General features: G+C 45.1%; 1 protein-coding gene across 1 annotated transcript in view; it reads right to left on the reverse strand.

Moving 5' to 3' along the window:
* The window catches only part of HELLS (helicase, lymphoid specific), a 34,588-nt gene that overhangs the window by 5,308 nt on the left and 7,595 nt on the right, over window positions 1–21,685 (reverse strand). Inside the window, exons 4-18 of the mRNA XM_081864269.1 lie at window positions 21,280–21,336; window positions 20,521–20,551; window positions 20,367–20,431; window positions 16,045–16,086; window positions 15,300–15,524; window positions 12,131–12,313; window positions 10,236–10,379; window positions 8,214–8,410; window positions 6,834–6,930; window positions 5,454–5,615; window positions 4,894–5,039; window positions 2,822–2,960; window positions 1,192–1,275; window positions 989–1,108; window positions 40–156 (exon numbers count right to left, since the gene is read on the reverse strand). Of these exons, the coding sequence (XP_081720395.1) occupies window positions 40–156; window positions 989–1,108; window positions 1,192–1,275; window positions 2,822–2,960; window positions 4,894–5,039; window positions 5,454–5,615; window positions 6,834–6,930; window positions 8,214–8,410; window positions 10,236–10,379; window positions 12,131–12,313; window positions 15,300–15,524; window positions 16,045–16,086; window positions 20,367–20,431; window positions 20,521–20,551; window positions 21,280–21,336 (1,809 nt within the window). The remainder of the gene's footprint in view (window positions 1–39; window positions 157–988; window positions 1,109–1,191; window positions 1,276–2,821; window positions 2,961–4,893; window positions 5,040–5,453; window positions 5,616–6,833; window positions 6,931–8,213; window positions 8,411–10,235; window positions 10,380–12,130; window positions 12,314–15,299; window positions 15,525–16,044; window positions 16,087–20,366; window positions 20,432–20,520; window positions 20,552–21,279; window positions 21,337–21,685) is intronic.

Below are 21,685 nucleotides of genomic sequence, written 5' to 3' on the forward strand. Positions count from 1 at the left end.
GCCCATGGCAATTTATACACGTCAACATGCGAAACATACCCAGTCACTGTCATAAATGATTACTGTGTCCGCTGCCGTCAAATTAATGCCAAGACCTCCAGCCCGTGTGCTCAGCAGAAAGATAAAAACCTCCGGATCTGTGTTAAACTTATTTATCTGCAAATGACAAACGGTAAACACATTAGGTTAATAATGTACCTTTATGGTGCCAACCAAATACTCACTAAACAGTGAACCAACAGGGTTCTAAAGCATGCAGGGAGCCTCCACGAACTGTGGAGATTCCCCAGTTCAGAAACAATCCCCATAAGTCATGAAGGGCTGCAAGGATGGCCACAGCGCTGAGCCCTGGGGACAGGGCTTGCCAGTGCATCCACAGACTCTATGTCACACAATGACTATCGTATAAGTGAAGCACATGTTCAAAGAGGACTACAAATGTTTGGTGTAAGACTTAATTTCAACTGCAATATTCATCACCGCCTCAATTAGTCAGGACAGCCTCTACCTAAACATGTCATCAATACATTTTAAGGCGCAAGCTACCAACTGATAATAAGCAGTACATAAATCACTCTTTTCAAGCATCATCTTTGAGAAATCCCAGCACTGAAGTGGGTGGTAAGGCTCTCAGGCTAGTGAGTTCATAGACTAAGCCAGAACTTGCTGATATCTCAATTAATAATAATAATAATAATAATAATAATAATAATAATAATAATAATTTATTTATATCCCGCCCATCTGGCTGAGTCTCCCCAGCCACTCTGAGCAGCTCCCAATCAAGTGTTAAAAACAGTATAGCGTTAAATATTAAAAACTTCCCTGAACAGGGCTGCCTTCAGATGTCTTTTAAAGATAGGATAGCTGTTTATTTCCTTAAACTCTGCTTCCTTTTTATGTATTGCTGACAAAAGTTCTCTGCTGCGATGCAAAGGGAATCTCAGAAGAGTTAAACAAACCAGCATCCAATAAATTTATCACCTACGTTTTCTTCCCTCTCTGCATACGCCATGGACCCGTCTAGGCGACTGAACTCGTACGACCTCAGATAGCAATAGTCCATCAGAATATCCAACATTTTTGTCATCTGCGAGAACAGCAGCACCTGAACAGAGCAAAGATTCTTCAATAATCTGAACTCATGTGTCCAGGCAAATAACTTCTGGTAACACCACAAACTAACAATACCTTGTGTCCTCGTTTTTTTAGTTCTGGCAGCATGCGATCCAAGAGTAAGAATTTGCCCGAACTCTTCACTAGATCTTCGTCGACCTTGATGCAAGAACACACACGTACAATTTAGGACATTCTAATTAAATCATAGGGACGCGGGTGGCGCTGTGGTCTAAACCACAGAGCCTAGGACTTGCTGATCAGAAGGTTGATGGTTTGAATCCCCGCGACGGGGTGAGCCCCTGTTGCTCAGTCCCTGCTCCTGCCAACCTAGCAGTTCGAAAGCACGTCAAAGTGCAAGTAGATAAATAGGTACCACTCTGGCGGGAAGGTAAACGGTGTTTCCGTGTGTTGCTCTGGTTTGCCAGAAGCGGCTTAGTCATGCTGGCCACATGACCTGGAAGCTGTACGCCGGCTCCCTCGACCTATAGAGCAAGATGAGCACACCACCTCAGAGTCATCCACGACTGGATCTAACTATCAGGGGCACCTTTACCTCTTAATTAAATCATATTTGCATTAGCTTTGCACGAGGAATCTGTGGCCCTCTAGTCACTTGTTGGACTCCAACCCGCAATGGTCCCTGATCAGCACAGCAGGAGTGATGGGAGATGCAGCCCATCGGAAGAGCCACAGCTTCCTCAACTCTGCTTTACACAACATTTTCCATGCTTTTCCGGCAATGATGTTTGTAAATATTCTGCCTTCATTTCTTCCAAAACATTTCATCAAACAACAGCATCATCGGTGAAGGGCTAAAAAGGACAATTTGAACTCACTGCCCCATCCACTCCCATCCCTTGCCTGGTGGTTCCAGGGTTATTTACCCCGGAAGGTTTTGTCCCCTTGTTGGCAGGCCTCAAGAATGGCACCAGGAAAAGAGCCTGGAGTTGGAAAGAAAGCCTCTGAAGTCTAAACCACCACCAATAAAAGCTATGCATAAAACACAGTGCACTGTTTGAGTGTTCTTCTTTCTTGTAATGGGCCCAAAATTATAAGAAATGTTGAAGAAAGTATCGAAAGGACAACCGATTGGACTCAAAGTTAAATGCTGAGATGTTTGAACCTTCCAATACAATAAATCAAAGTCAGCGTGTCTTGATTTTCTGGGTTCTGTTTTTTTTAAAAAAATGGGTGGGAAGATCACACACACACACACACACACACACACACACACACACACAGTTTCTAGGTTAGGGCAAAGTTCTGGGTTATAGAAAACTGCTCCAGTGAGGTTAGGATCCTATTATCTCCTGGCAAATAAGAGGGAGCGATACAATAGTGTACCTTCCCTCAAACAGTGGCCTTGGGCATTTTCAATTGGGCACCAGTGCAACAGCCTCCTCTATAGACTGCCCTACCTGCTGGGCGTGCAATAATCTTGTGGCTGGACTAATGGCGGCGCCAGCAATTCTTTGCATAGTGTGCAAAGGTGGTTGGAAGACGAGAGAAGTTGTGGGATGTAAGGAAGCTCTCCTGTCCCCTTTCAAAGTCCTGACATGAGTCTTTTGACTGCTCGTCATCCACTTCATTCACGAGGGCGAACTGTTCAATGCAAATCAAACTGCGATGCCATCAGGCGAAGCCCTTCAAACAACACTGGAACGAACAAAAGGCCTTCTAAGTAAGCGATGGGAGGAATTACCTTAAACTGCTGGGTGGCAGCATCCAATGGGTATTCAATAAGGTATGGGTGGTTGCAACACTTCCTCAGTAGCATCATAATGTTCTGCAACTTCAGGTTGATTTCTGAATCCAACGGCGTACTCATTTCTATTACTGGCCTTGCAAACGACAAGCAAGTTTGTAAGCATGACGGAATCAAACGACAACGCAAACTACAGCTGGAATCTAGCTAAACCCACAAAAGATGCTGCGCTGCTAGCAGCCTGTGTTTTCACAATGGCCATGGAGCCACAGTGAAGAGATACCAGCCTCTTGGCAAGATAGCAAAAAATGCATTCCATCAAACAGGCCAAAGACTGGTCTTCCTTCCTCTGCTGGGAGCACAGAAACAAAGTGTGCTTGCAGAAGAGGGATGGAGAGAGAAGCTGGGATGGATGTTGGGCGTGAAATAAGGACACTGAGCCTTGCTGCCAATAGCAGGGGAGACTGGTCAGGTGGCTTGCTTGGGGAAAGGGTGGTCTGAAAAGGCTGGATGGCTCATGCAGCGAGTCTGCACATTGAGCTCAGGTGCCCCTGGTTGTGTGGGACGAGAGGCTCTCTCCTGGATTCAAGACCGCAACCTCTAGCATGAAATGTGCACATTATCCCAACTCCCTGGAATTCAGGAATCTCAACTAGATCATTCAAGGTGGCTGGCCATCCAACCTGTGCTTAAGAATCTCCAAGGAAGGATAGCCAACACCTCCCGAGGGAGTCCGTTCTGCTATCCCAACAGAAGAAGAGTTTGGATTTGATATCCCGCCTTTCACTCCCTTTAAGGAGTCTCAAAGCGGCTAACATTCTCCTTTCCCTTCCTCCCCCACAACAAACACTCTGTGAGGTAAGTGGGGCTGAGAGACTTCAAAGAAGTGTGACTGGCCCAAGGTCACCCAGCAGCTGCATGTGGAGGAGCAGGGAAGCGAACCCGATTCCCCAGATTACGAGTCCACCGCTCTTAACCACTACACCACAACAGCTCTTAGTGTCAGAAAGTTCTTCCTGATACAGTAGTACCTCGGGTTACAGACGCTTCAGGTTACAGACTCCGCTGACCCAGAAGTAGTACCTTGGGTTAAGAACTTTGCTTCAGGATGAGAACAGAAATCGCGTGGCGGCAGCAGGAGGCCCCATTAGCTAAAGTGGTGCTTCAGGTTAAGAACAGTTTCAGGTTAAGAATGGCCCTTCGGAATGAATTAAGTTCTTAACCCGAGGTACCACTGTATTGGTGATACTATCTCTGGATTCAGAGGTAAGGTAAGTAAAGGACTGCTCATTCATCTGTACAACACCACATTTTATAGAGACAATTTATTCTCCAACTCTCTACTGTGACGGTTCTTTGTACAGTGGTGCCTCGCAAGACGAAATTAATTCATTCTGCAAGTTTTTTCTTCTTGCGAGTTTTTCGTCTTGCGAAGCATGGTTTCCCATAGGAATGCATTGAAAATCAATCAATGCGTTCCTATGGAGACCGTCCGGGGACAGAGGGGAAGCGCCGCGCGCCTTCTCCTCTGTCCCCGGACCTGTTTAAAGCAAGGGGCGGCGGGGAGAAGATTGCTTCTCCCCGTTGCCTGCCCCGCAATCTCCGGGGACAGAGGGGAAGTGCCGCGTGCCTTCCCCTCTGTCCCCGGACCTGTTTTAAAGCAAGGGAAGGGGCAGCGGGGAGAATCGCTTCTCCCTGTTGCCGCCCCTTGGTTCAAAAGGGGTCCGGGGACAGAGGGGAAGGCACGCACGCCTTCCCCTCTGTCCCCGGAGATTGCGGGGCTGGCAACGGGGAGAAGCGATCTTTTCCCCGCCGCCCCTTGCTTCAAAAGAGGTCCGGGGACAGCGGGGAAGACACGCTGCGCTTCCCCGCTATCCCCGGAGCTTGCGGAGCAAGCTTCGTTTTGCGAAGCAAGCCCATAGGGAGATGCGTTTTGCGAAGCGGCTAAGAAAACGAAAAACTCCTTCGTCTAGCGAGTTTTTCGTCTTCCGAGGCGTTCGTCTTGCGGGGCACCACTGTATATGCCACCAGTTTAAGTGCAAATACACAAGCCATGGTTAGAGAAGTACCTCTCTTTTTCAACTTCCTCTTGCACTTCGGCTATCATCTGCTCCAGTCGATCAGGAAAATCATCTTCATCAAGCTCACGGTAACTAGCCACCTTCCGACTGCGCCGCTTTGGCCGGCCTGTAGAGTTCAGCTCAACAGCTTCTTCCTAAATAGCGGAAAACATTGCTACAGTTCACTGTGATGCATTGGAGAAAAACCAAAAAGCAGCTGTGATAAGAAAATAGGTCACGTACTCCGAACGAACTTGTTTCTAACTCTCTCTTCAGTGACAAAAAAAATAACAAACCTTTTGAACGTTCCATATAATAGATGAAAACAAGCACCATTTGGGTTTTTCTTGAGCAGAAATGCACACAATATTCATATTCTCTTATTTTGAGAACCTTTGCTCTAGTGTTTTGCTCAAATTTCACAGTCATATGCAATATTTTTTAAAAAAATTAATGTCTTCAGAAACAGAAAGGCATCCCATCTGCAGTTGCAGAGGCCAAAATAAACTGATTCGAGGCCAAAATGTAGGTTGATATGATTAGGATAACCTGGACATCACAGCACTCACCTGACTGTTTCCCAGCAGCTTTCGAATGGTCTTGTTTATAATGGCACTGTAGAAAGTTTCTTGCTTCTTTACCAGGGGCGCATAGACCACAACTTCACGTTTGGGAGGAACTTCTAGAGCGATATCCAATTTCAGTCGTCTCAGCAAGAAAGGGGTCAAAATCTAGAGTTGAAAAAAGTTTCAAAGATGAAAGTTTCCAACAACTCAAGCTTAAATAATAGAACGCTGCTGGCTTGAAAGGGAAATGCAACAATATACAAAGGCGGGGTTTCTGCACACTGCCATGTGCAGTGTTATGCTTGTTTGTCCGATAATGGCATTGGGCAGATCCCTTATATATGACGCATAATACTCAAAAAGCTTCTTTAAAAGGCACAGCACTTCTGATTTTGATAAATATAAAACGCAAGTTTAACCGTATGCTAAATCTCCCTTGGTAAAGTGAAGCACTCCTCTTTATTCACCATTATAATAACAGCCCACACAACGCAACAAGTATTTTTAGCCTATGAAGGGAAAGAAAACAGGGGAAAGATGACTATTTTCAAAGGGTATCATGTCCTGCACTGCACTATGAAGTATGTATTATGGGTAGCTGCAGGAAAAGGTTGTACTTGTACCCCGGTATGATCTTACATCCCATGGGGCCCAGTAGACATGATCAACACTAAATAAAAGCGAAGAGACTGGCAAGGAACTTTTAAGTTCTGGCAAGGGAACCAGGCAGAGGGCCTTCTCGGTAGTGGCACCCTCCCTGTGGAACACCCTCCCACCAGATGTCAAAGAGAACAACAACTACCAGACTTTTAGAAGACATCTGAAGGCAGCCCTGTTTAGGGAAGCTTTTAATGTTTGATGTATTAGAGTATTTTAATATTTTTTTGGAAGCTGCCCAGAGTGGCTGGGGAAGCCCAGCCAGATGGGTGGGGTATAAATAATAATTTATTATTATTATTATTATTATTATTATTATTATTATTATTAGTCAGGGGTTACAAACCCACAATCCATGGGCCGATTCCACCCCCACAGGTTCCCAAAATTTGTATACATATGTAGGCAAACATAAGGTTAAGGCAAAAGAAAGATGCAATACAAGCACACATCAACAATGAGTACAACTGTAAAAATGTACCATTAAAGCCAAACGTTTTAGAAAATTTCATACTCGTAGTGTCCAAAAGCAATCAAAAGTCAGTACCAGCTGAATCTGTTTAGTGAGGCTAGTCCAAAGTTGAGGCCCAACAAAGACTAACAGTTATAGTGGCATTTGCTTTTGGATTTGTGTGTTGTAGGAAGTTTGTCAAAGATGCCACAAGATGTTTTTGCTTCAACAGACCCAACAGGCTACCATTCAGACGATTCGCAATCGGAACAGACCTGATGCAGCATATGCAAGATGTTCTGTTCCCTTTCCTTAGCAACAATGTCTTCTGCTATTTCCGATATACTAGTGATGTCAAACCAGGACTCAAAGCTGTGGTGAAGAAAACAAAATTGGGAGACAAATTTAAGAACTGGGGAGATGTGCAGGTGGGTTCTGTGCCGAAGAAAGCAAAGGCCTGTATAGATTATCCAAATTTGAACGTATTTGCTGCTGCCTTAATTTACTCGGCTTGTTAAGGGAGGTAAAAAGAGGAATGCGGGGAGCTGAAACTGCTCAATCCTCACCCCTTCCTTGAAATAAAAGCTTCTACACCTCTTAAAATCTAGAAATTTGATAAGCAAGGAACTGAATTCAACACCGAAAATTAAATCCCCTGCAAGTGCAATAATATATCCTTCCGGAAGAAAATCCACTACACACCCAATTCCCTGCGTACAGCATTAACCAGAGTTTCAGGATGGGGAAAGTACATTTCCTGAAAACCTATGTGAAGCAAAACCTGCAATTATTGGATAAAATATTAGCTTAACGTTCCCCGTTGAAAAAACCAAACATGCATAATAAGGTCATTTCAGGATAAGTTTATACTGTGCTCCCAAATCTCTGAATGCCTGGACCTGCAGAATTTGTTTATTTTAGGGAGCTGGACAAATAAAGCACTGAAACAGGGAAGCAGGCTAGTTTTTCCGCAAGGAATTAAAACAGAACTTCACACCTAAAGTCCTATAAATACCAGGAAGTCTGCCTGTCTTTAAATGAAAGCTCGGGATCTGCGAATTATGGTTCGTCAAGGGAATGTCTTCGCAGGAGTGAACTACCAAAAGGGGTCTGTCTCTGCCAATCTCCGCACCTGACAGGGTCTGTAGGGAAGGGGGCAGAATTTCAGGTATTTGGGACTTGGGCTCTTTATGGCTTTGAATGCTAAATTGGGCCTGGAAACCAAGTGACAGCCAGGGCAGCTGTTTTAAGGGGGGGGGGATGAGAATCCTGGTCAGTAATTTGCCAGCTGCATTCTGGACAAAATGAAGTTACTGATTAGTCTTCAAGGGCAGCCGATCAACTATTCCACAGAAGGGTGGAAAGGGAAAGCCAGGATACTTTGCCATGTGACAAAATGCCATTGTGCTTTGGAGCTAAACAGGACCAAAAATGGAAGGGGCTTCTTCCTACAGAAAGTGCCTCCTAACATAACCCCGTCTGCTGGAAAGAGCGGTGGGAGCAATCTATGTAAGAATAGCCTGCTTTGCTGAAGGTATATATTTATTTTCCGGTACTAGAAGTTTGTCTGGGATTGTCGGCCATTTACCAAACTTCAGACATTTGCTATATCATATTTTAACATGGGGGGGGGGCAGGGAGAGTTCACTGCCTACCTTTTCAAGTCATCAAACACATCAGGAAGCAGAAAATTAAGCAGGGACCAAAGCTCAGATAAGTTGTTTTGCAAGGGAGTTCCAGTTAACAGAAGTTTATTGTCGGTGCGAAACTGTTTTAATTCCCGTATAAGGCGGCAATTCATATTCTTAATCCTGTGTCCTTCATCCACTATCAAGTATTTCCAGTACAAGTTCTGGAGAAGAGAAGTCACTGGTTACCTCAAAAAAACAAAAACAAAAAAACAAAAAACAAAAACACAAACACACACACAACCACCCATCCATATGCCCTTCTTTTCCACCAAAAGCTAATAGATGTCAAACAGGGCTTATAACTTTTCATCATCATTCTCTCTTACTGTGTGTATTGTGTTAAGAGACGATTCCCCTCCAGCAGAAGTGGAAATTCAAAATTTCCAACAAGCAAAGGGAAAAAAAACATACTTTTTAAAATATACTTTTCATTTGTGTCAATCTGTCCATTGCACACTTTCCCAAAAAAGGATAGTGACTGCATTAGTTAGCTGTGATATATTAGCAATTTGCCATAGCTTTTATATTGCTTTATTCTGTTTTCTAAAAGAGAAAATCATGAGACTCATTACTTAGAGCAATTAAAACGTAATTTAGCATGTTATAATACTAACAGAGACAGCCTCTATTATTATATATTTATTTATACCCCGCCATTCCCCCCGACAGGGACTCAAGGCGGCTTACAGATAAAAGCCAGAACAAATAAAAACATTGTTTTCCCCTATCACTGACAAACAATTAAACATTAATAGGATAGAATATGTAAGTTCTATTAAAAGCATACAGATAATTGCAATAAAACCAGCATGGCAACAGCCCTTTCATTAAAAGCAGTCAGTTCCCATAAGCCTATTGGACCAAGGCCTTCACCTGCTGGCAGAAAGACAACAAGGAGGCGGCCAGTTTAGCTTCTCCAGGGAGGGAGTCTAAAGTAATCTAGGAGGAGCCACCACCAAGTAGGCCCTCTTCCACATCCCTACCAAGTACGCCTGTGAGGGTGGGGTGACAAAGAAAAAGGCTTCCCCCAAAGAACTCAGAACCTGGCATGTTCACATAAGGTGAGGCGGTCTTTCACTATAAACAGTTGCTGTAAATTTAAACTTTGTCCTCAGTGTGTCTGTAGTTTATATGCTGCACTGCTGCACTGATTACCACAGGTAGCAACACAACTCATCATTTGCCATACATGCCGTTTGATTAGTAGCTTTGGACATGGGTGGCGCTGTGGTCTAAACCACAGAGCCTACGGCTTGCCAATCAGAAGGTCAGTGGTTTGAATCCCCGAGACGGGGTGAGCTCCCATTGCTCGGTCCCTGCTCCTGCCAACCTAGAACTTCTAAAGCTCGTCAAAGTGCAAGTGGATAAATAGGTACCACTCCGGCGGGAAGGTAAACAGCGTTTCCGTGCGCTGCTCTGGTTCGCCAGAAGCGGCTTAGTCATGCTGGCCACATGACCCAGAAAAACTGTCCGCGGACAAACGCCAGCTCCCTCAGCCAGTAAAGCGAGATGAGCACCGCAACCCCTGAGTCATCTGTGACTGGACTTAATGGTCAGGGGTCCTCTATCTTTACTTTTTTTTTATTGGTGCAATGGTCAGTGGCGTAGCGTGGGTTGTCAGCACCCAGGGCAAGGCAAGTAATTTGCGCCCCCTAACCCGCACGCCTGGCACACCCCCCCCTCCACAGTGGGCGGCGACCCGGCGGCTTGGATCGGATTCGCACAGCAGTGAGAGAGACTGAGCCAGGTAGGGGCAGAGAGCTGCGAGTGCGAGCGCACCCCCCCAGATGTTGCGCCCGGCCCCCCCTGCACCCCCCACGCTACGCCACTGCAATGGTGCCATTTCATTCTGTCCACCTTCCACAAGACTGATAACTTTGAGCCTTCAACACTTAATGACCCCTCCTAATTCACACATAGCATCCGCTGTGGTTCTGTCAAGGACCAAGAGTGACCATACTTATGAAATAGCATTTTCTTACGCACCTGAAGGGCATTTCTGTCTCTCATAGCGATTTCAAAAGAGGTAATGACCACAGGATGGACATTTAGAGCCCCATCTCTCTTTCGGATTTTATGAACCAACGAACGCCGTTCTTGCTGGGTCCCGTGATACAGCATTATAGGAACCTAAAATTATTTTTTTAAAAAACAAAAGTGTCAACCAAATCCTATGTAGACCCCATGGGTACAGTATTAAAATGCCATTAATTCCCCCAACACTTCCTCCGTATCCAAAGTTCAGGATGTGAATGTAATTTGCTTATGTAGCCAACCCGCCCCCCCCCAAACCACATTTATGCATGAGGGAGGTATCAGCAAGCTGAGAGGAATCCTGAGGTTTGCAGAAACAAACAAGAAAAACCCTTAAGGGGAACTCCCAACACAATTTCCCCAAAACAGCTCAGGGGCACCTGGAAGTAAGATTTATTTAGACATTCTCTCCATATGTTTGGGAAACAGGGTTAAAGCAACAGCCATCAGTACCAATAGCAAATAAAAGCAGGTAACACAGAGCAAGAAATACAGAAGGCGATGCTTCGTTAAGATGGTACCTATCACCTACAGTTTTTAAGTATTTTTAAAAGTCAGCATTTTCAAAGTGCTGTCCAATCAGGGGGATATTTTAGTCAGCCTTTTAGTTTAATTAATTTGACTAAATGTTACGGTCCTCTTCCGTGTCTCCAACACCTCCTCTGTTGCCCCTGACATCCTCATTAACAAATACCGTATTTTTCGCTCTATAGGACGCACTTTTCCCCCTCCAAAAATTAAGGGGAAATGTGTGTGCGTCCTATGGAGCGAATGCAGGCTCCTTGGCTTCAGCGATAGCAACGTGAAGCCTCCGAAGTGCAGAGGGAGCGCTCCCTCTGCGAGTCTTGCTCTCCAGGCTTCAGCAAAAGGAATCCGAAGCCTTCAGAGCGCAGCACGAGTTCCCGCTGCGCTCCAAAGGCTTCAGGTGGCTATCCCTGTAGCCTTTGGAGTGCAGCGGGAACTCGCGCTACGCTCCGAAGGCTTCGGGTCCCTTTTGCTGAAGCCAGGAGAGCAAGACTCTCCTGGCTTCAGTAGAGAGGGAGAGCTGCGCAGCGCCCCTTCAGCCAAGCAGGAGGAGAAATGGAAGGGGCTCCGTTTCTCCTGCCGCTTCGCTGAAGGGGCGCTGAGCAGAGATGGGGATAATTTTTTTTCTTGTTCTCCCCCTCTAAAACAAGGTGCGTCCCATGGTCGGGTGCGTCCTATAGGGCGAAAATTACGGTAAGACATTTAAAGCCCTTAAGACAGGGGTGCCCAAACTTTTTTCAAAGAGGGCCAGATTTGATGGAAGTGAACATGCATGAGGGCCAACCAAAGTTGAGCTTTTTTAAGGATTGAAGAGCTTTTTGGGGGATTTCCCCCCAAGGTTTATTGACCTGTTTAAAAGGATTTGACAGCAATAAATGAACTGCCACAGGGGCAGTTCACAGGATAAAACCGGCCGGAGGGCCGAATTGGGCCCCAAAGCAGACTTTGGATATGCCTGCCTTAAGAACTAGCACAAAATTTTTTTATTAAGATCTTGAAAAAACTGCTGGTCTATGACTGCAATACAATAGTTGGATTGGAAGATCTTGAAATGAATGGACCTTGTTCCAAGACTGTCGTTTTAAGCAAACCCAGTTCTTATCCCATCATTGCAACTGCTTGGCAAAGCTCCTTAACACACACACACATACAGACCAATTCCAGAAGCCTTGGAAGTAGCTAAAAGTTCCCCCGGGAAATCACAGAATTGTAGAGTTGGAAGGGGCCGCAAGTGTCATCTAGTCCACCCCCCCTGCAATGCAGGATGTGGTTCTCTCATAAAAAAGAGGTTTGTTCCATTACTTTAAAAGTCATTTTTTTACCTTAGGAGTAAACCTTCTGAATTCTGCCATCCAGTTAGGAAGCGTGGAGAGGGGCCCACATACCAGAAATGGCCCAGTGACCCCTCTCTCTATCATCAATGCTATTGTTGCGATACATTGGATTGTCTTTCCTAAGCCCATTTCATCAGCCAAAATGCCATTGATGCCGTTCTCCCAGAGCATCTGCATACAAGAGAGAGAGAAAAACATTTTCTTTACACCCGATTAATGGATATCATTGAAATTTGACTTGCCCAACATTTACAATCCAGTTCATGTTCTTTCACAAGTGTAGCCTACTGTTTTCAAGAATTACTTAATATTGGTGTCAGGGGCTCAGGAGCTGAGGCACAGGGAAGATGGGAGATGGAGAGCGAGGGGGAGGGGGAGGAATCCGAAGGGAGCGTAGGAGGGGACAGTGGTCCGAGGGATTCCATGAGCCTCTCCAGCAAATCGGAAGATTCACAGAAGGGAGCGCCAGTGGCCAGGGGCAGGGGGGTCCCAAGGGGAACGCCCCAGGAGCAAGGGGGCAGCAGGGACTCCCAGAGCAGTAGTTGGAAATCAGGACCAGCTTCCCCACCAGAGCAGAGTGGGGGGGAAGAGTCCCAGGCATCGGGGCCAGTGCTTTCCCCACCAGGGAGAGGAGACGAGGCAGAGTCTACCACGCCTCCCTCGGAGAGTCGGACAACGGAGGGGAGGTCAGATCCGGCCAGTGTCACGGAAGAGGGAAGCAGTGATAGAAGTAGTGTAACGGTTAGGAGAAAGGTCACTGGGTTGGCGCGAGAAGCAAGTTCAAATGTACAGGAGCGCGGGACAGCAGAGAGTGAGGATTGGGAACCGGGTCCTAAAGCACGCCGGAGGCAGGGGGAGGAGCTAAGCGACTCAGCGTCGGAAGAGTCCAGAAAGGGCAATGCCCCAGAGGGCAGGAGGACCCAGAGGAGAAGAGAGCAGCGCAGGAGGTGGAGCAGGGCTAGGATCTTAAACTGGTGTGGAAGGGGCGGAGACTCAGACGGGACTTCGCCGATCTAGAGTCTAGACGTAGGGCTGCACGCTCTGGCTTTGAAATGGAAATTAAACTTCAATAAAGACTTTTGTACATAACATCAGCCTGGCGTTGGTCCTCTGTGAGCTGGGACCTAGAGGCAGCTCTGACAATTGGTAACAGTGATTATTGGACTGAGCTTCCGATGTACAGGCAAACCATGCTTTAGAGCTGCTTAGCTGCTTTCAGTTTCCATTTACTCAATACAGTGGTGCCTTGCAAGACGAAAAGAATCCGTTCCGCGAGTCTCTTCATCTAGCGGTTTTTTCGTCTTGCGAAGCAAGCCCATTGACGGCTTAGCGGATTAGTGCTATTAGCGGTTTAGCGGCTTATCGGATAAGCGGCTTAGCGCCGTTGAAAAAGGGGGGGGGAGGAAAAAAACCCTGCAGGAACTCGCAAGACATTTTCGTCTTGCGAAGCAAGCCCATAGGAAATTTGTTTTGCGAAGCACCTCCAAAACGGAAAACTCTTTCGTCTAGCGAGTTTTCCGTCTTGCGAGGCATTCGTCTTGCGGGGCACCACTGTATCCAAGTCTCTAGAAGCGGCATCCGCCGGAAATGGAACAGCCACCATTACTGTTAAGTCAGGAACTACCATCAAACCTCAGTTAAAAGCTTCTTAGGCATCGTGGGGAATGGTGCATGAATTGTGGTCAAGTTAGGGGCGGATTTAGGGCGGTGTATTGATGCTTTTGAATTCTGGTGCTGGAGGAGACTCTGGAGAGTCCCATGGACTGCAAGAAGATCAAACCTATCCATTCTTAAGGAAATCAGCCCTGAGTGCTCACTGGAAGGACAGGTCCTGAAGCTGAGGCTCCAATACTTTGACCACCTCATGAGAAGAGAAGACTCCCTGGAAAAGACCCTGATGTTGGGAAAGATGGAGGGCACAAGGAGAAGGGGATGACAGAGGACGAGATGGTTGGACAGTGTTCTCAAAGCTACCAGCATGAATTTGACCAAACTGCGGGAGGCAGTGGAAGACAGGAGTGCCTGGTGTGCTCTGGTCCATGGGGTCACGAAGAGTTGGACACGACTAAACAACCAAGAGCATTGCGCACAATCTGGGAAGGGTCCTAGAGTCCTCTCTCCTCCTTCCCAAAGCCTAGTTAGTGCTTTCGCAGTTTGGGTTCCCCAAGCCCAGCACCTCTTTAACCGCCTTTGGGAAGACAGCTCAAGAGCTGAGGGGTGTGTGCGCAAAATTTTGCCCTTGTATAGAGCCCCACAGTTTGTCACAGGCAGATTTAAGCAGCTTATGGGACAGAAAAAGTGAAGCCGTGAAGGAAATGGGTGATATCCAGCTAAAAAGGGGTGCGGGTGGCGCTGTGGTCTAAACCACTGAGCCTCTTGGGCTTGCTGATCAGAAGGTTGGCAGTTTGAATCCCTGCAAAGGGGTGAGCTCCCGTCGCTCTGCCCCAGCTCCTGCCCACCTAGCAGTTCGAAAGCGCGCCAGTGCAAGTAGATAAACAGGTACCGCTGCGTCGGCAAGGTAAACGGTATTTCCATGCGCTCTTGCTTCCGTTGCGCCAGAAGCTGTTTAGTCATGCTGGTCACATGACCTGGAAAGCTATCTGTGGACAAACACCGGCTCCCGCAGTCTGAAAGCGAGATGAGTGCCACAACCCCAGTTGCATTTGACTGGACTTTACTGTCCAGGGGTCCTTTACCTTTTTATCCAGCTAAGTCAAACTCAGAAGTAGATCCACTAAAATTAAGCCCACTGCCTTCAATGGATCTATTCCACGTATGACTGATTTTGGATCAGACTACAGTGGTACCTCTGGTTACGTACTTAATTCGTTCCGGAGGTCCGTTCTTAACCTGAAACTGTTCTTAACCTGAAGCACCACTTTAGCTAATGGGGCCTCCTGCTGCCGCGCCGCCGGAGAACGATTTCTGTTCTCATTCTGAAGCAAAGTTCTTAACCCAAGGTAATATTTCTGGGTTAGCGGAGTCTGTAACCTGAAGCGTATGTAACCCGAGGTACCACTGTAATGTTTGAGATCAGTATCACAAGTACTTGCTAATTGCAAGCGACTGCACCAAAGATCTAGCCAACTGGAAACATGGCTTCTTTTACTCTTCTATAACACAACGAATAAGTTTTTGAGTCGAGTTAAATCCTTACCCTAAGCCATTCCATGCCTTCAACTTGGTACCACCTCATTATTCCTCCAGTGAAGAGCTTGGGTTGTTGAAAAGGCACGGGCTGCCCGTTAAATTTCCGTACTGGGTCGACGAACTGCTTGGCGGTGTTACGCACCGCCTGTGCCAGTCTGTCCTTGATGATGCTATTTGAGTCCCCGTTATTCTGGAGTTCTTCTGTACATAGTTTTGGAGGAGAGCTTTCATGCTGCAGAAGGACGTTGATAGACAAATATTCCACAAACTTACTACAAATTTATAAATAAAGGCAAAATACAAATGCCATCAAACATTATGATACAAAATGGGAGGAGGAAAACTAAAACGGATAAAGAAAAGGGAATAGGCATGAATTCATGTGCTGCATCTTTTATCATCACAATCCAAGTCATCAAAATGTCACTTTATCCGAATCTTCTAAAATATATCCTCTCCACAAACTTAATTGAACCATTGGAAGGGTGGAGTTTCTATGTTCCTTTCTCTGTTGTATTGACATGTCTTTAGACCAAATAGCTTAAAAATAATGCAGTTTAGATTCTCCTCTAGCTACTTTTCTTTGATATGTAATAAATCCATCTTCACAGTTGTTAAAGGAAATTTCAGAAACAAGCAAAAGGCTGCTGCGCCATGCTCATTTCTGTACCGAAACATGAGGCTCTGATACGAAACATGTAACTCCAAGGCAATCAGTATTTACAAACAAGATTTAAGCAAAGCTGATATACCTGATTTTCAACTCTGCTTTTCTTTGCTGCCGACAAGATTTCCTGCCAAAAAAAGAAAAAGTACAACTCTGAAATCATTTGTTGACAACTTTAAATGAACTTTTCAACATAAAATTCCACAGTGCATTAACAAAAAAGGATATTAAAAGGCCAGATGGAAGGAAATGAAGGGCACACACATTTAACACAACATGAATATAATTCACACACACCATCCATATACAGTATAATATATAGAATCACTGCTGAGCATGCTAATGCACATCTACAATATTTACTCCATGCGAGCACTCACGATGCCAGTTAGCAAAAAATCAGAAAGAATGTGGGTGTTCATCACTCACCACATCCAGCCAATACTTTTGTCACAAGTGTTTGTCTTCCTATGGGACACTGTGCCCCTAACCTAGATCATGGAAGCAAAATTTCATTAAGCCTTGGCTAAAATCTGGGAAGGGGAGGAGTGCATTGTTATTTTTACTAAATTTATATGGTCCTGGGCACCCTACGAAACAGAGTAAAAATGACTATTAAAATCCAAACGTTTTTTAAAAAACCCACACATGAAAATGCAGCACAAAAGTCTCCTTTCTGGCAGATGAAACAATTAATCAGCAGCTTAGTTTGCAAAACCTGTTTGTTTGGAACACTAAAAAAGACATTGATCAGAAGGACTTCTGTCTCCCTTCACTTGGCAGGGGTGCACACAGGAAGACCTCTGAAGAGGCTGAGAAATACACCTGTGAAATGACATGAAAGTGGGACTAACTTCATCCCTGTGGAACAGGTAGAAAATGGGTAGGCAAACTAAGGCCCTGGGGCCAGATCCGGCCCAATTGCCTTCTAAATACAGCCTGCGGGTGGTCCGGAAATCAGCGTGTTTTTACATGAGTAGAATGTGTCCTTTTATTTAAAATGCATCTCTGGGTTATTTGTGGGGCATAGGAATTTGTTCATCTTTTTATTTTAAAAATGTAGTCCGGCCCCCCATAAGGTCTGAGGGACAGCGGACTGGCCGCCTGCTGAAAAAGTTTGCTGACCCCTGAGATAGAAGGACAACAAGACAATAGTATCCCCCCAGGAACACCAGACAAAGGAGACTGCCTGGTCTGCAAATATGGAACACAGATTCTAAACCTCCGATGAGAAGGGCTTGTGCCTGTTTGTAAGAAGGCCTAAAGCAGAACTCTCCAAACGTGACACACGCAGCATTTCGCCACACGGTGATTCAGTTTTATTAGCAAACCAGAGGTTAAACTAAACCCTTTCCAGCCCTGGGAGGAGTGTGGGGAACACTCGCATGACATATCCACACGCTGCAGCGTGACACACAGATTGGAAAGCTCTGGCCTAAAGCGCTCCGAAAAAGTTCTCTCAGAAATACAAACGCTGCATGCGGAGCTAAGTACCATCGGTTTTCTTGTGCCGTCTGAAGCAGTTATTGCTGCTGCCAGTGCGGTTACAGCTACTGGAAGGACATCTCCTGATAAGCAGAGTGTTTTAAAGGGTTCAGAAAAACCTGTTCTGCAAGTGAAGCCATCTGCCTGTGGCCAGCGAGGCCAGGTGCAAGACGACTAATGAGAAGAATAAAGCATCATCAGCACTCCTGTACCCCAAACTCCACAGCGATCCTACTGTTTTATATAGGGCAGTTTTTTTCTGTTCCATCCTGTCTTCCAAATGCTTCATTGCACTTAGAGGCTAACCTCCCCTCTGTCGAATTACAGATTTGGCGTAGGACATTTAATTATTGGCTTCGCCTAAATTTAAACCCCACTGATCTACAGTGGTGCCCCGCAAGACGAATGCCTCGCAAGACGGAAAACTCGCTAGACGAAAGGGTTTTCCGTTTTGGAGGTGCTTCGCAAAACGAATTTCCTATGGGCTTGCTTCGCAAGACAAAAATGACTTGCGAGTTCCTGCGGGTTTTTTTTCCTCCCCCCCCCCTTTTTCTAAGCCGCTTATCCGCTAAGCTGCTAAAAGCCGCTAAACTGCTAATAGCGCTAATCCGTCAATGGGCTTGCTTCGCAAGACAAAAAAACCGCTAGACGAAGAGACTCGCGGAACGGATTATTTTCGTCTTGCAAGACACCACTGTACTACCCTTAGTATTGCCAGGTTGTCATGAGAGCGCTTGGGACTAAAATTGTCAACCAAAAGCTTTACTTTTCTGGTTTATCACCACAACAGTTACTAACACTGGGCTTCAGTAAAGCAAATAATTTAACTAGACTATATGATATCGAGTGACAGAATTATCTGGCCACAATAAGGAAATGTTGACCATGGTATGATTATTTTCTACCTAGTCATTTTGACACCCTATTTGCGAAATTTAACAATTCCAAAATACAGATGCGCTTTCATTTTTGCAAGACTGACTATATTGCCTTTGGCTGTACTTGAGGGTTGATTTCAAAAAATTCCACTGGGGAAATGGTTATGTCCCTGTGGAGATGGCAACATTAAGTCAGTGGCTCATGTGCTTCTGGCTTGCACTCTTTATAAAGATTTGAGGAGTCAGGTTATTACCCCTCTATTATTGTCCATGTCGGGTTGCTAAACCATTGCTACTGTGTCTTTTCTTTTAGCAGATCAAGATGATTAGGTGACAGCAAAACTGCAAGGTTTTAAGCAGGGACAATTAGAATAAGATCTATTATTTGATTATTGATGTAAACCTCCAAAATGCATTTTGTATAGTTAAGTTTTTACCTCTATCTTCAGTACATTATTATTTTATTTTATTGCTATGGCTAGTGGCTAATGCAAACAAAGATTCTTCTTTATATAGAATCATAGAGTTGGAAGGGACCCCATGATCATCTAGTCCAACCCCCTGCAATGCAGGAATGAAGATGCAGCTGTCCCATGTGGGGATCAAACCTGCAAGCTTGGCGTTACCAGCACAAATGCTCTAACCAACTGAGCTATCCAGTGAAGGGCCAGAAGCACCAGATAATGGGCAAGGCAACTGCCATCAGCGGCCACACTTTGAACAAAGGGTGCTGTGGACATCCAGCATGGCTCTCAAGGACCATAGAGTCGAAGGTGCAAGCTTCCCAGAAGGGAATGCATATTGAATCTCCACTCCTCCACCAGGTTTGCAGATAGTGGATCCCTCTGCTCAATCTCTCTGCAACCAAGCAAACGAACTTGGGCTCCAATCTTCCCTTCTGAGAGATGACCTGCCTGGCGCAGGGGACATGTTGAGAACAAAAAGCCAAAAAGGGTACAACGAGAGGTTGCACAGCATCCAAACACTTTCTCTCCTGTTGAATGCAGGACAAGAACTGGCAAGCTACCGGAGGAGACAAGAAGCCAATGAACAAACCTTGCCTCCAGAACCTGTTGGAAGCAGTCACTTTCTCCCAAGGTGTTTTTTTTTTCCTTCTCCAGAAGAGGCCCCGACCTGGTGGAATGCTTTGCCACAAGAGACCAGGGCCCTGCGGGATCTGACATCTTTCTGCAGGGCCTGCAAGACGGAGCTGTTCTGCCAGGCCTTTGGTCAGGGTCCATTCTGACTCCCCCTCTCTCCTTATAAGAACTTGTATGAAAGTGGCCCCCCAACTTTTCTCACAGGCTCATATAAGATCAGTAGTTAGGCCGGTGTGATTAGACTGCGTGTGATTGAGATCGCAAGTCACTGTGCGCATTATCCCATAATCTTTGCTTTAACGTCTTTAAGGCGCCTTCATAACCCAGGTAATACAGTTGGGGGGGGTGACTGCTAATATATCTTTGATGTTAGCCGCTCTGAGCCTGGTCTTGGCCGGGGTATAAATAAAATTTATTATCATCATCATTACTCCTCCTCCTCCTCCTCCATCTCCCATATCCACTTTTCTCTCTCTGCTTAGCTTAGGTTGCTCCAGGACACAGGGAATAGCAAGGGAGGCCGTGACAGATTTATGGAGGCATGCCCAGGCTGCTCATAGCTTCAACATCCTGTTGCGCTTCCTGGGAACATGCCCGTGCATGCAGGTAGGAAGGAAGAAACAAAATAGAATTTTAGGCTCCCTCCAGGTACAGACACCACCTCCTAAGGCAAGTGGATCAAATCCCAGCTATGCCTGTATTTTAAGAATGCCAGCTCTTCTACCCAAATCAGAATGCACCTTGTATTAAAATAAATGGTGATATCTCCTTGATAACATGGGTTCCCCTTTCAACTCATTATGCCTTTAAAACAGATATTGTAAAGATGTTACCTAACTGAAAATTCAGAGTTGATTACTGGACAGACTTGCACCAGGAAAAATATCCACATAGCCATGAAAATCACTCAATAACCTTGGTGGATTTTCACCCTAGCTATTTACCTCTTTCGATATGACTTCCGAAATACTGTAGGTTTCGTCTTCTCTGGCTCTCTTCTTTTTTGCAGCTGCAACAAAATATTGGACAGGAATCAGCAGCTGAACTTTTAACAGCAAAAACACAACAGGTTTTTTTTAAGAATTTGATAAGTCTTACCCAATTTGCCTTCTCTTCCATCATTTTCATTCTGAAGCAAAGCGTTTAGGACAAAACCATTAACAAGCTTATATTTTATATAAGACTTAATAACAACAACAACAACAACAACAACAACAACAATCTCACTACAAGTGTATTGCAGTATGGTCAGAAACTAGAGGACATACCAGCATTTGCAACAGAATTTTATGTACACACAAGGGTCTCTCTTTAATATAAATGTTTTAAAACAAATATTGCTTCACTGTATCAAACAGTAGTTGACCTATTTAAAAAATAAAATGCAAACAAAATTAAAAACCTAGCATCACACTCTGAGTAGGGCCAATTAGTATCAACCCACTAATTTTAATGTGTCTACTCTTGTGCATGACCAATGCTGCATAGCCAAAGGGTTTCAGAAATACTTTTTTCTCAAAGTCAGCCCCACACAGAACATATCTAGAAGTCTTCAAGTAGTAGAGTCTCTATCTTCCAGCAGATGGTTTAGCCAACCGAAGCTGTTAAGAAGCAGTCCAGCTACAGCAACAAGCTTAAAACCCAGGAACAGTTAGGAAAAGCAGAGCCCACAGGCTATGGACTCTTCCAGCCCCCTGTGGTTCTTCCAAAAGAAACAACAGGGTCAAATTACCCATTTCCCACCTGGGTAACTAAGGCCCTCATATCTCCTTCAACCCAGGGATTTAACTTTCTCCCACTATCACCCAAGAAACCTTTCCCTAAAGAAAAGAATTTCCCAAATGAAAATTATTTTACCTTTGTAGTGTTTGGTGATGCTTTCTTCTTTTCTAGCTTTTCTTTCTTTCTTTGCTCCTTAAAGAAAGAAAAAGAACACACATGTTTCTATCCACCAAATCTCTCAAGCATTTTAAAACTGGGACGAAAAATACCGCAACAGATTTAAATGTCCAATCACCCTAAGAACAAGGGTGAAAGCACACAACAGTTTACCAATCTTATTAACTGCAAGTAAAAAGACTCTAAACTCCTCAATACAGGCATTTTATGTTGACATGTTTATATCCAGGGTCCAGATCTGAAAGTTGCCACCAAGTTAAGGAAATATTCCACTTGCCACCCAATGGCTGTGAAACATCCATTCTGCAAATAAGAATTGGTTTCCTTTTATTTCTTTACACTAAGAGGCAAGCATGTTTTACGC

This window comes from Podarcis erhardii, assembly GCF_964252035.2.
Source record: "Podarcis erhardii genome assembly, chromosome: 5".
NCBI lineage: Eukaryota > Metazoa > Chordata > Lepidosauria > Squamata > Lacertidae > Podarcis > Podarcis erhardii.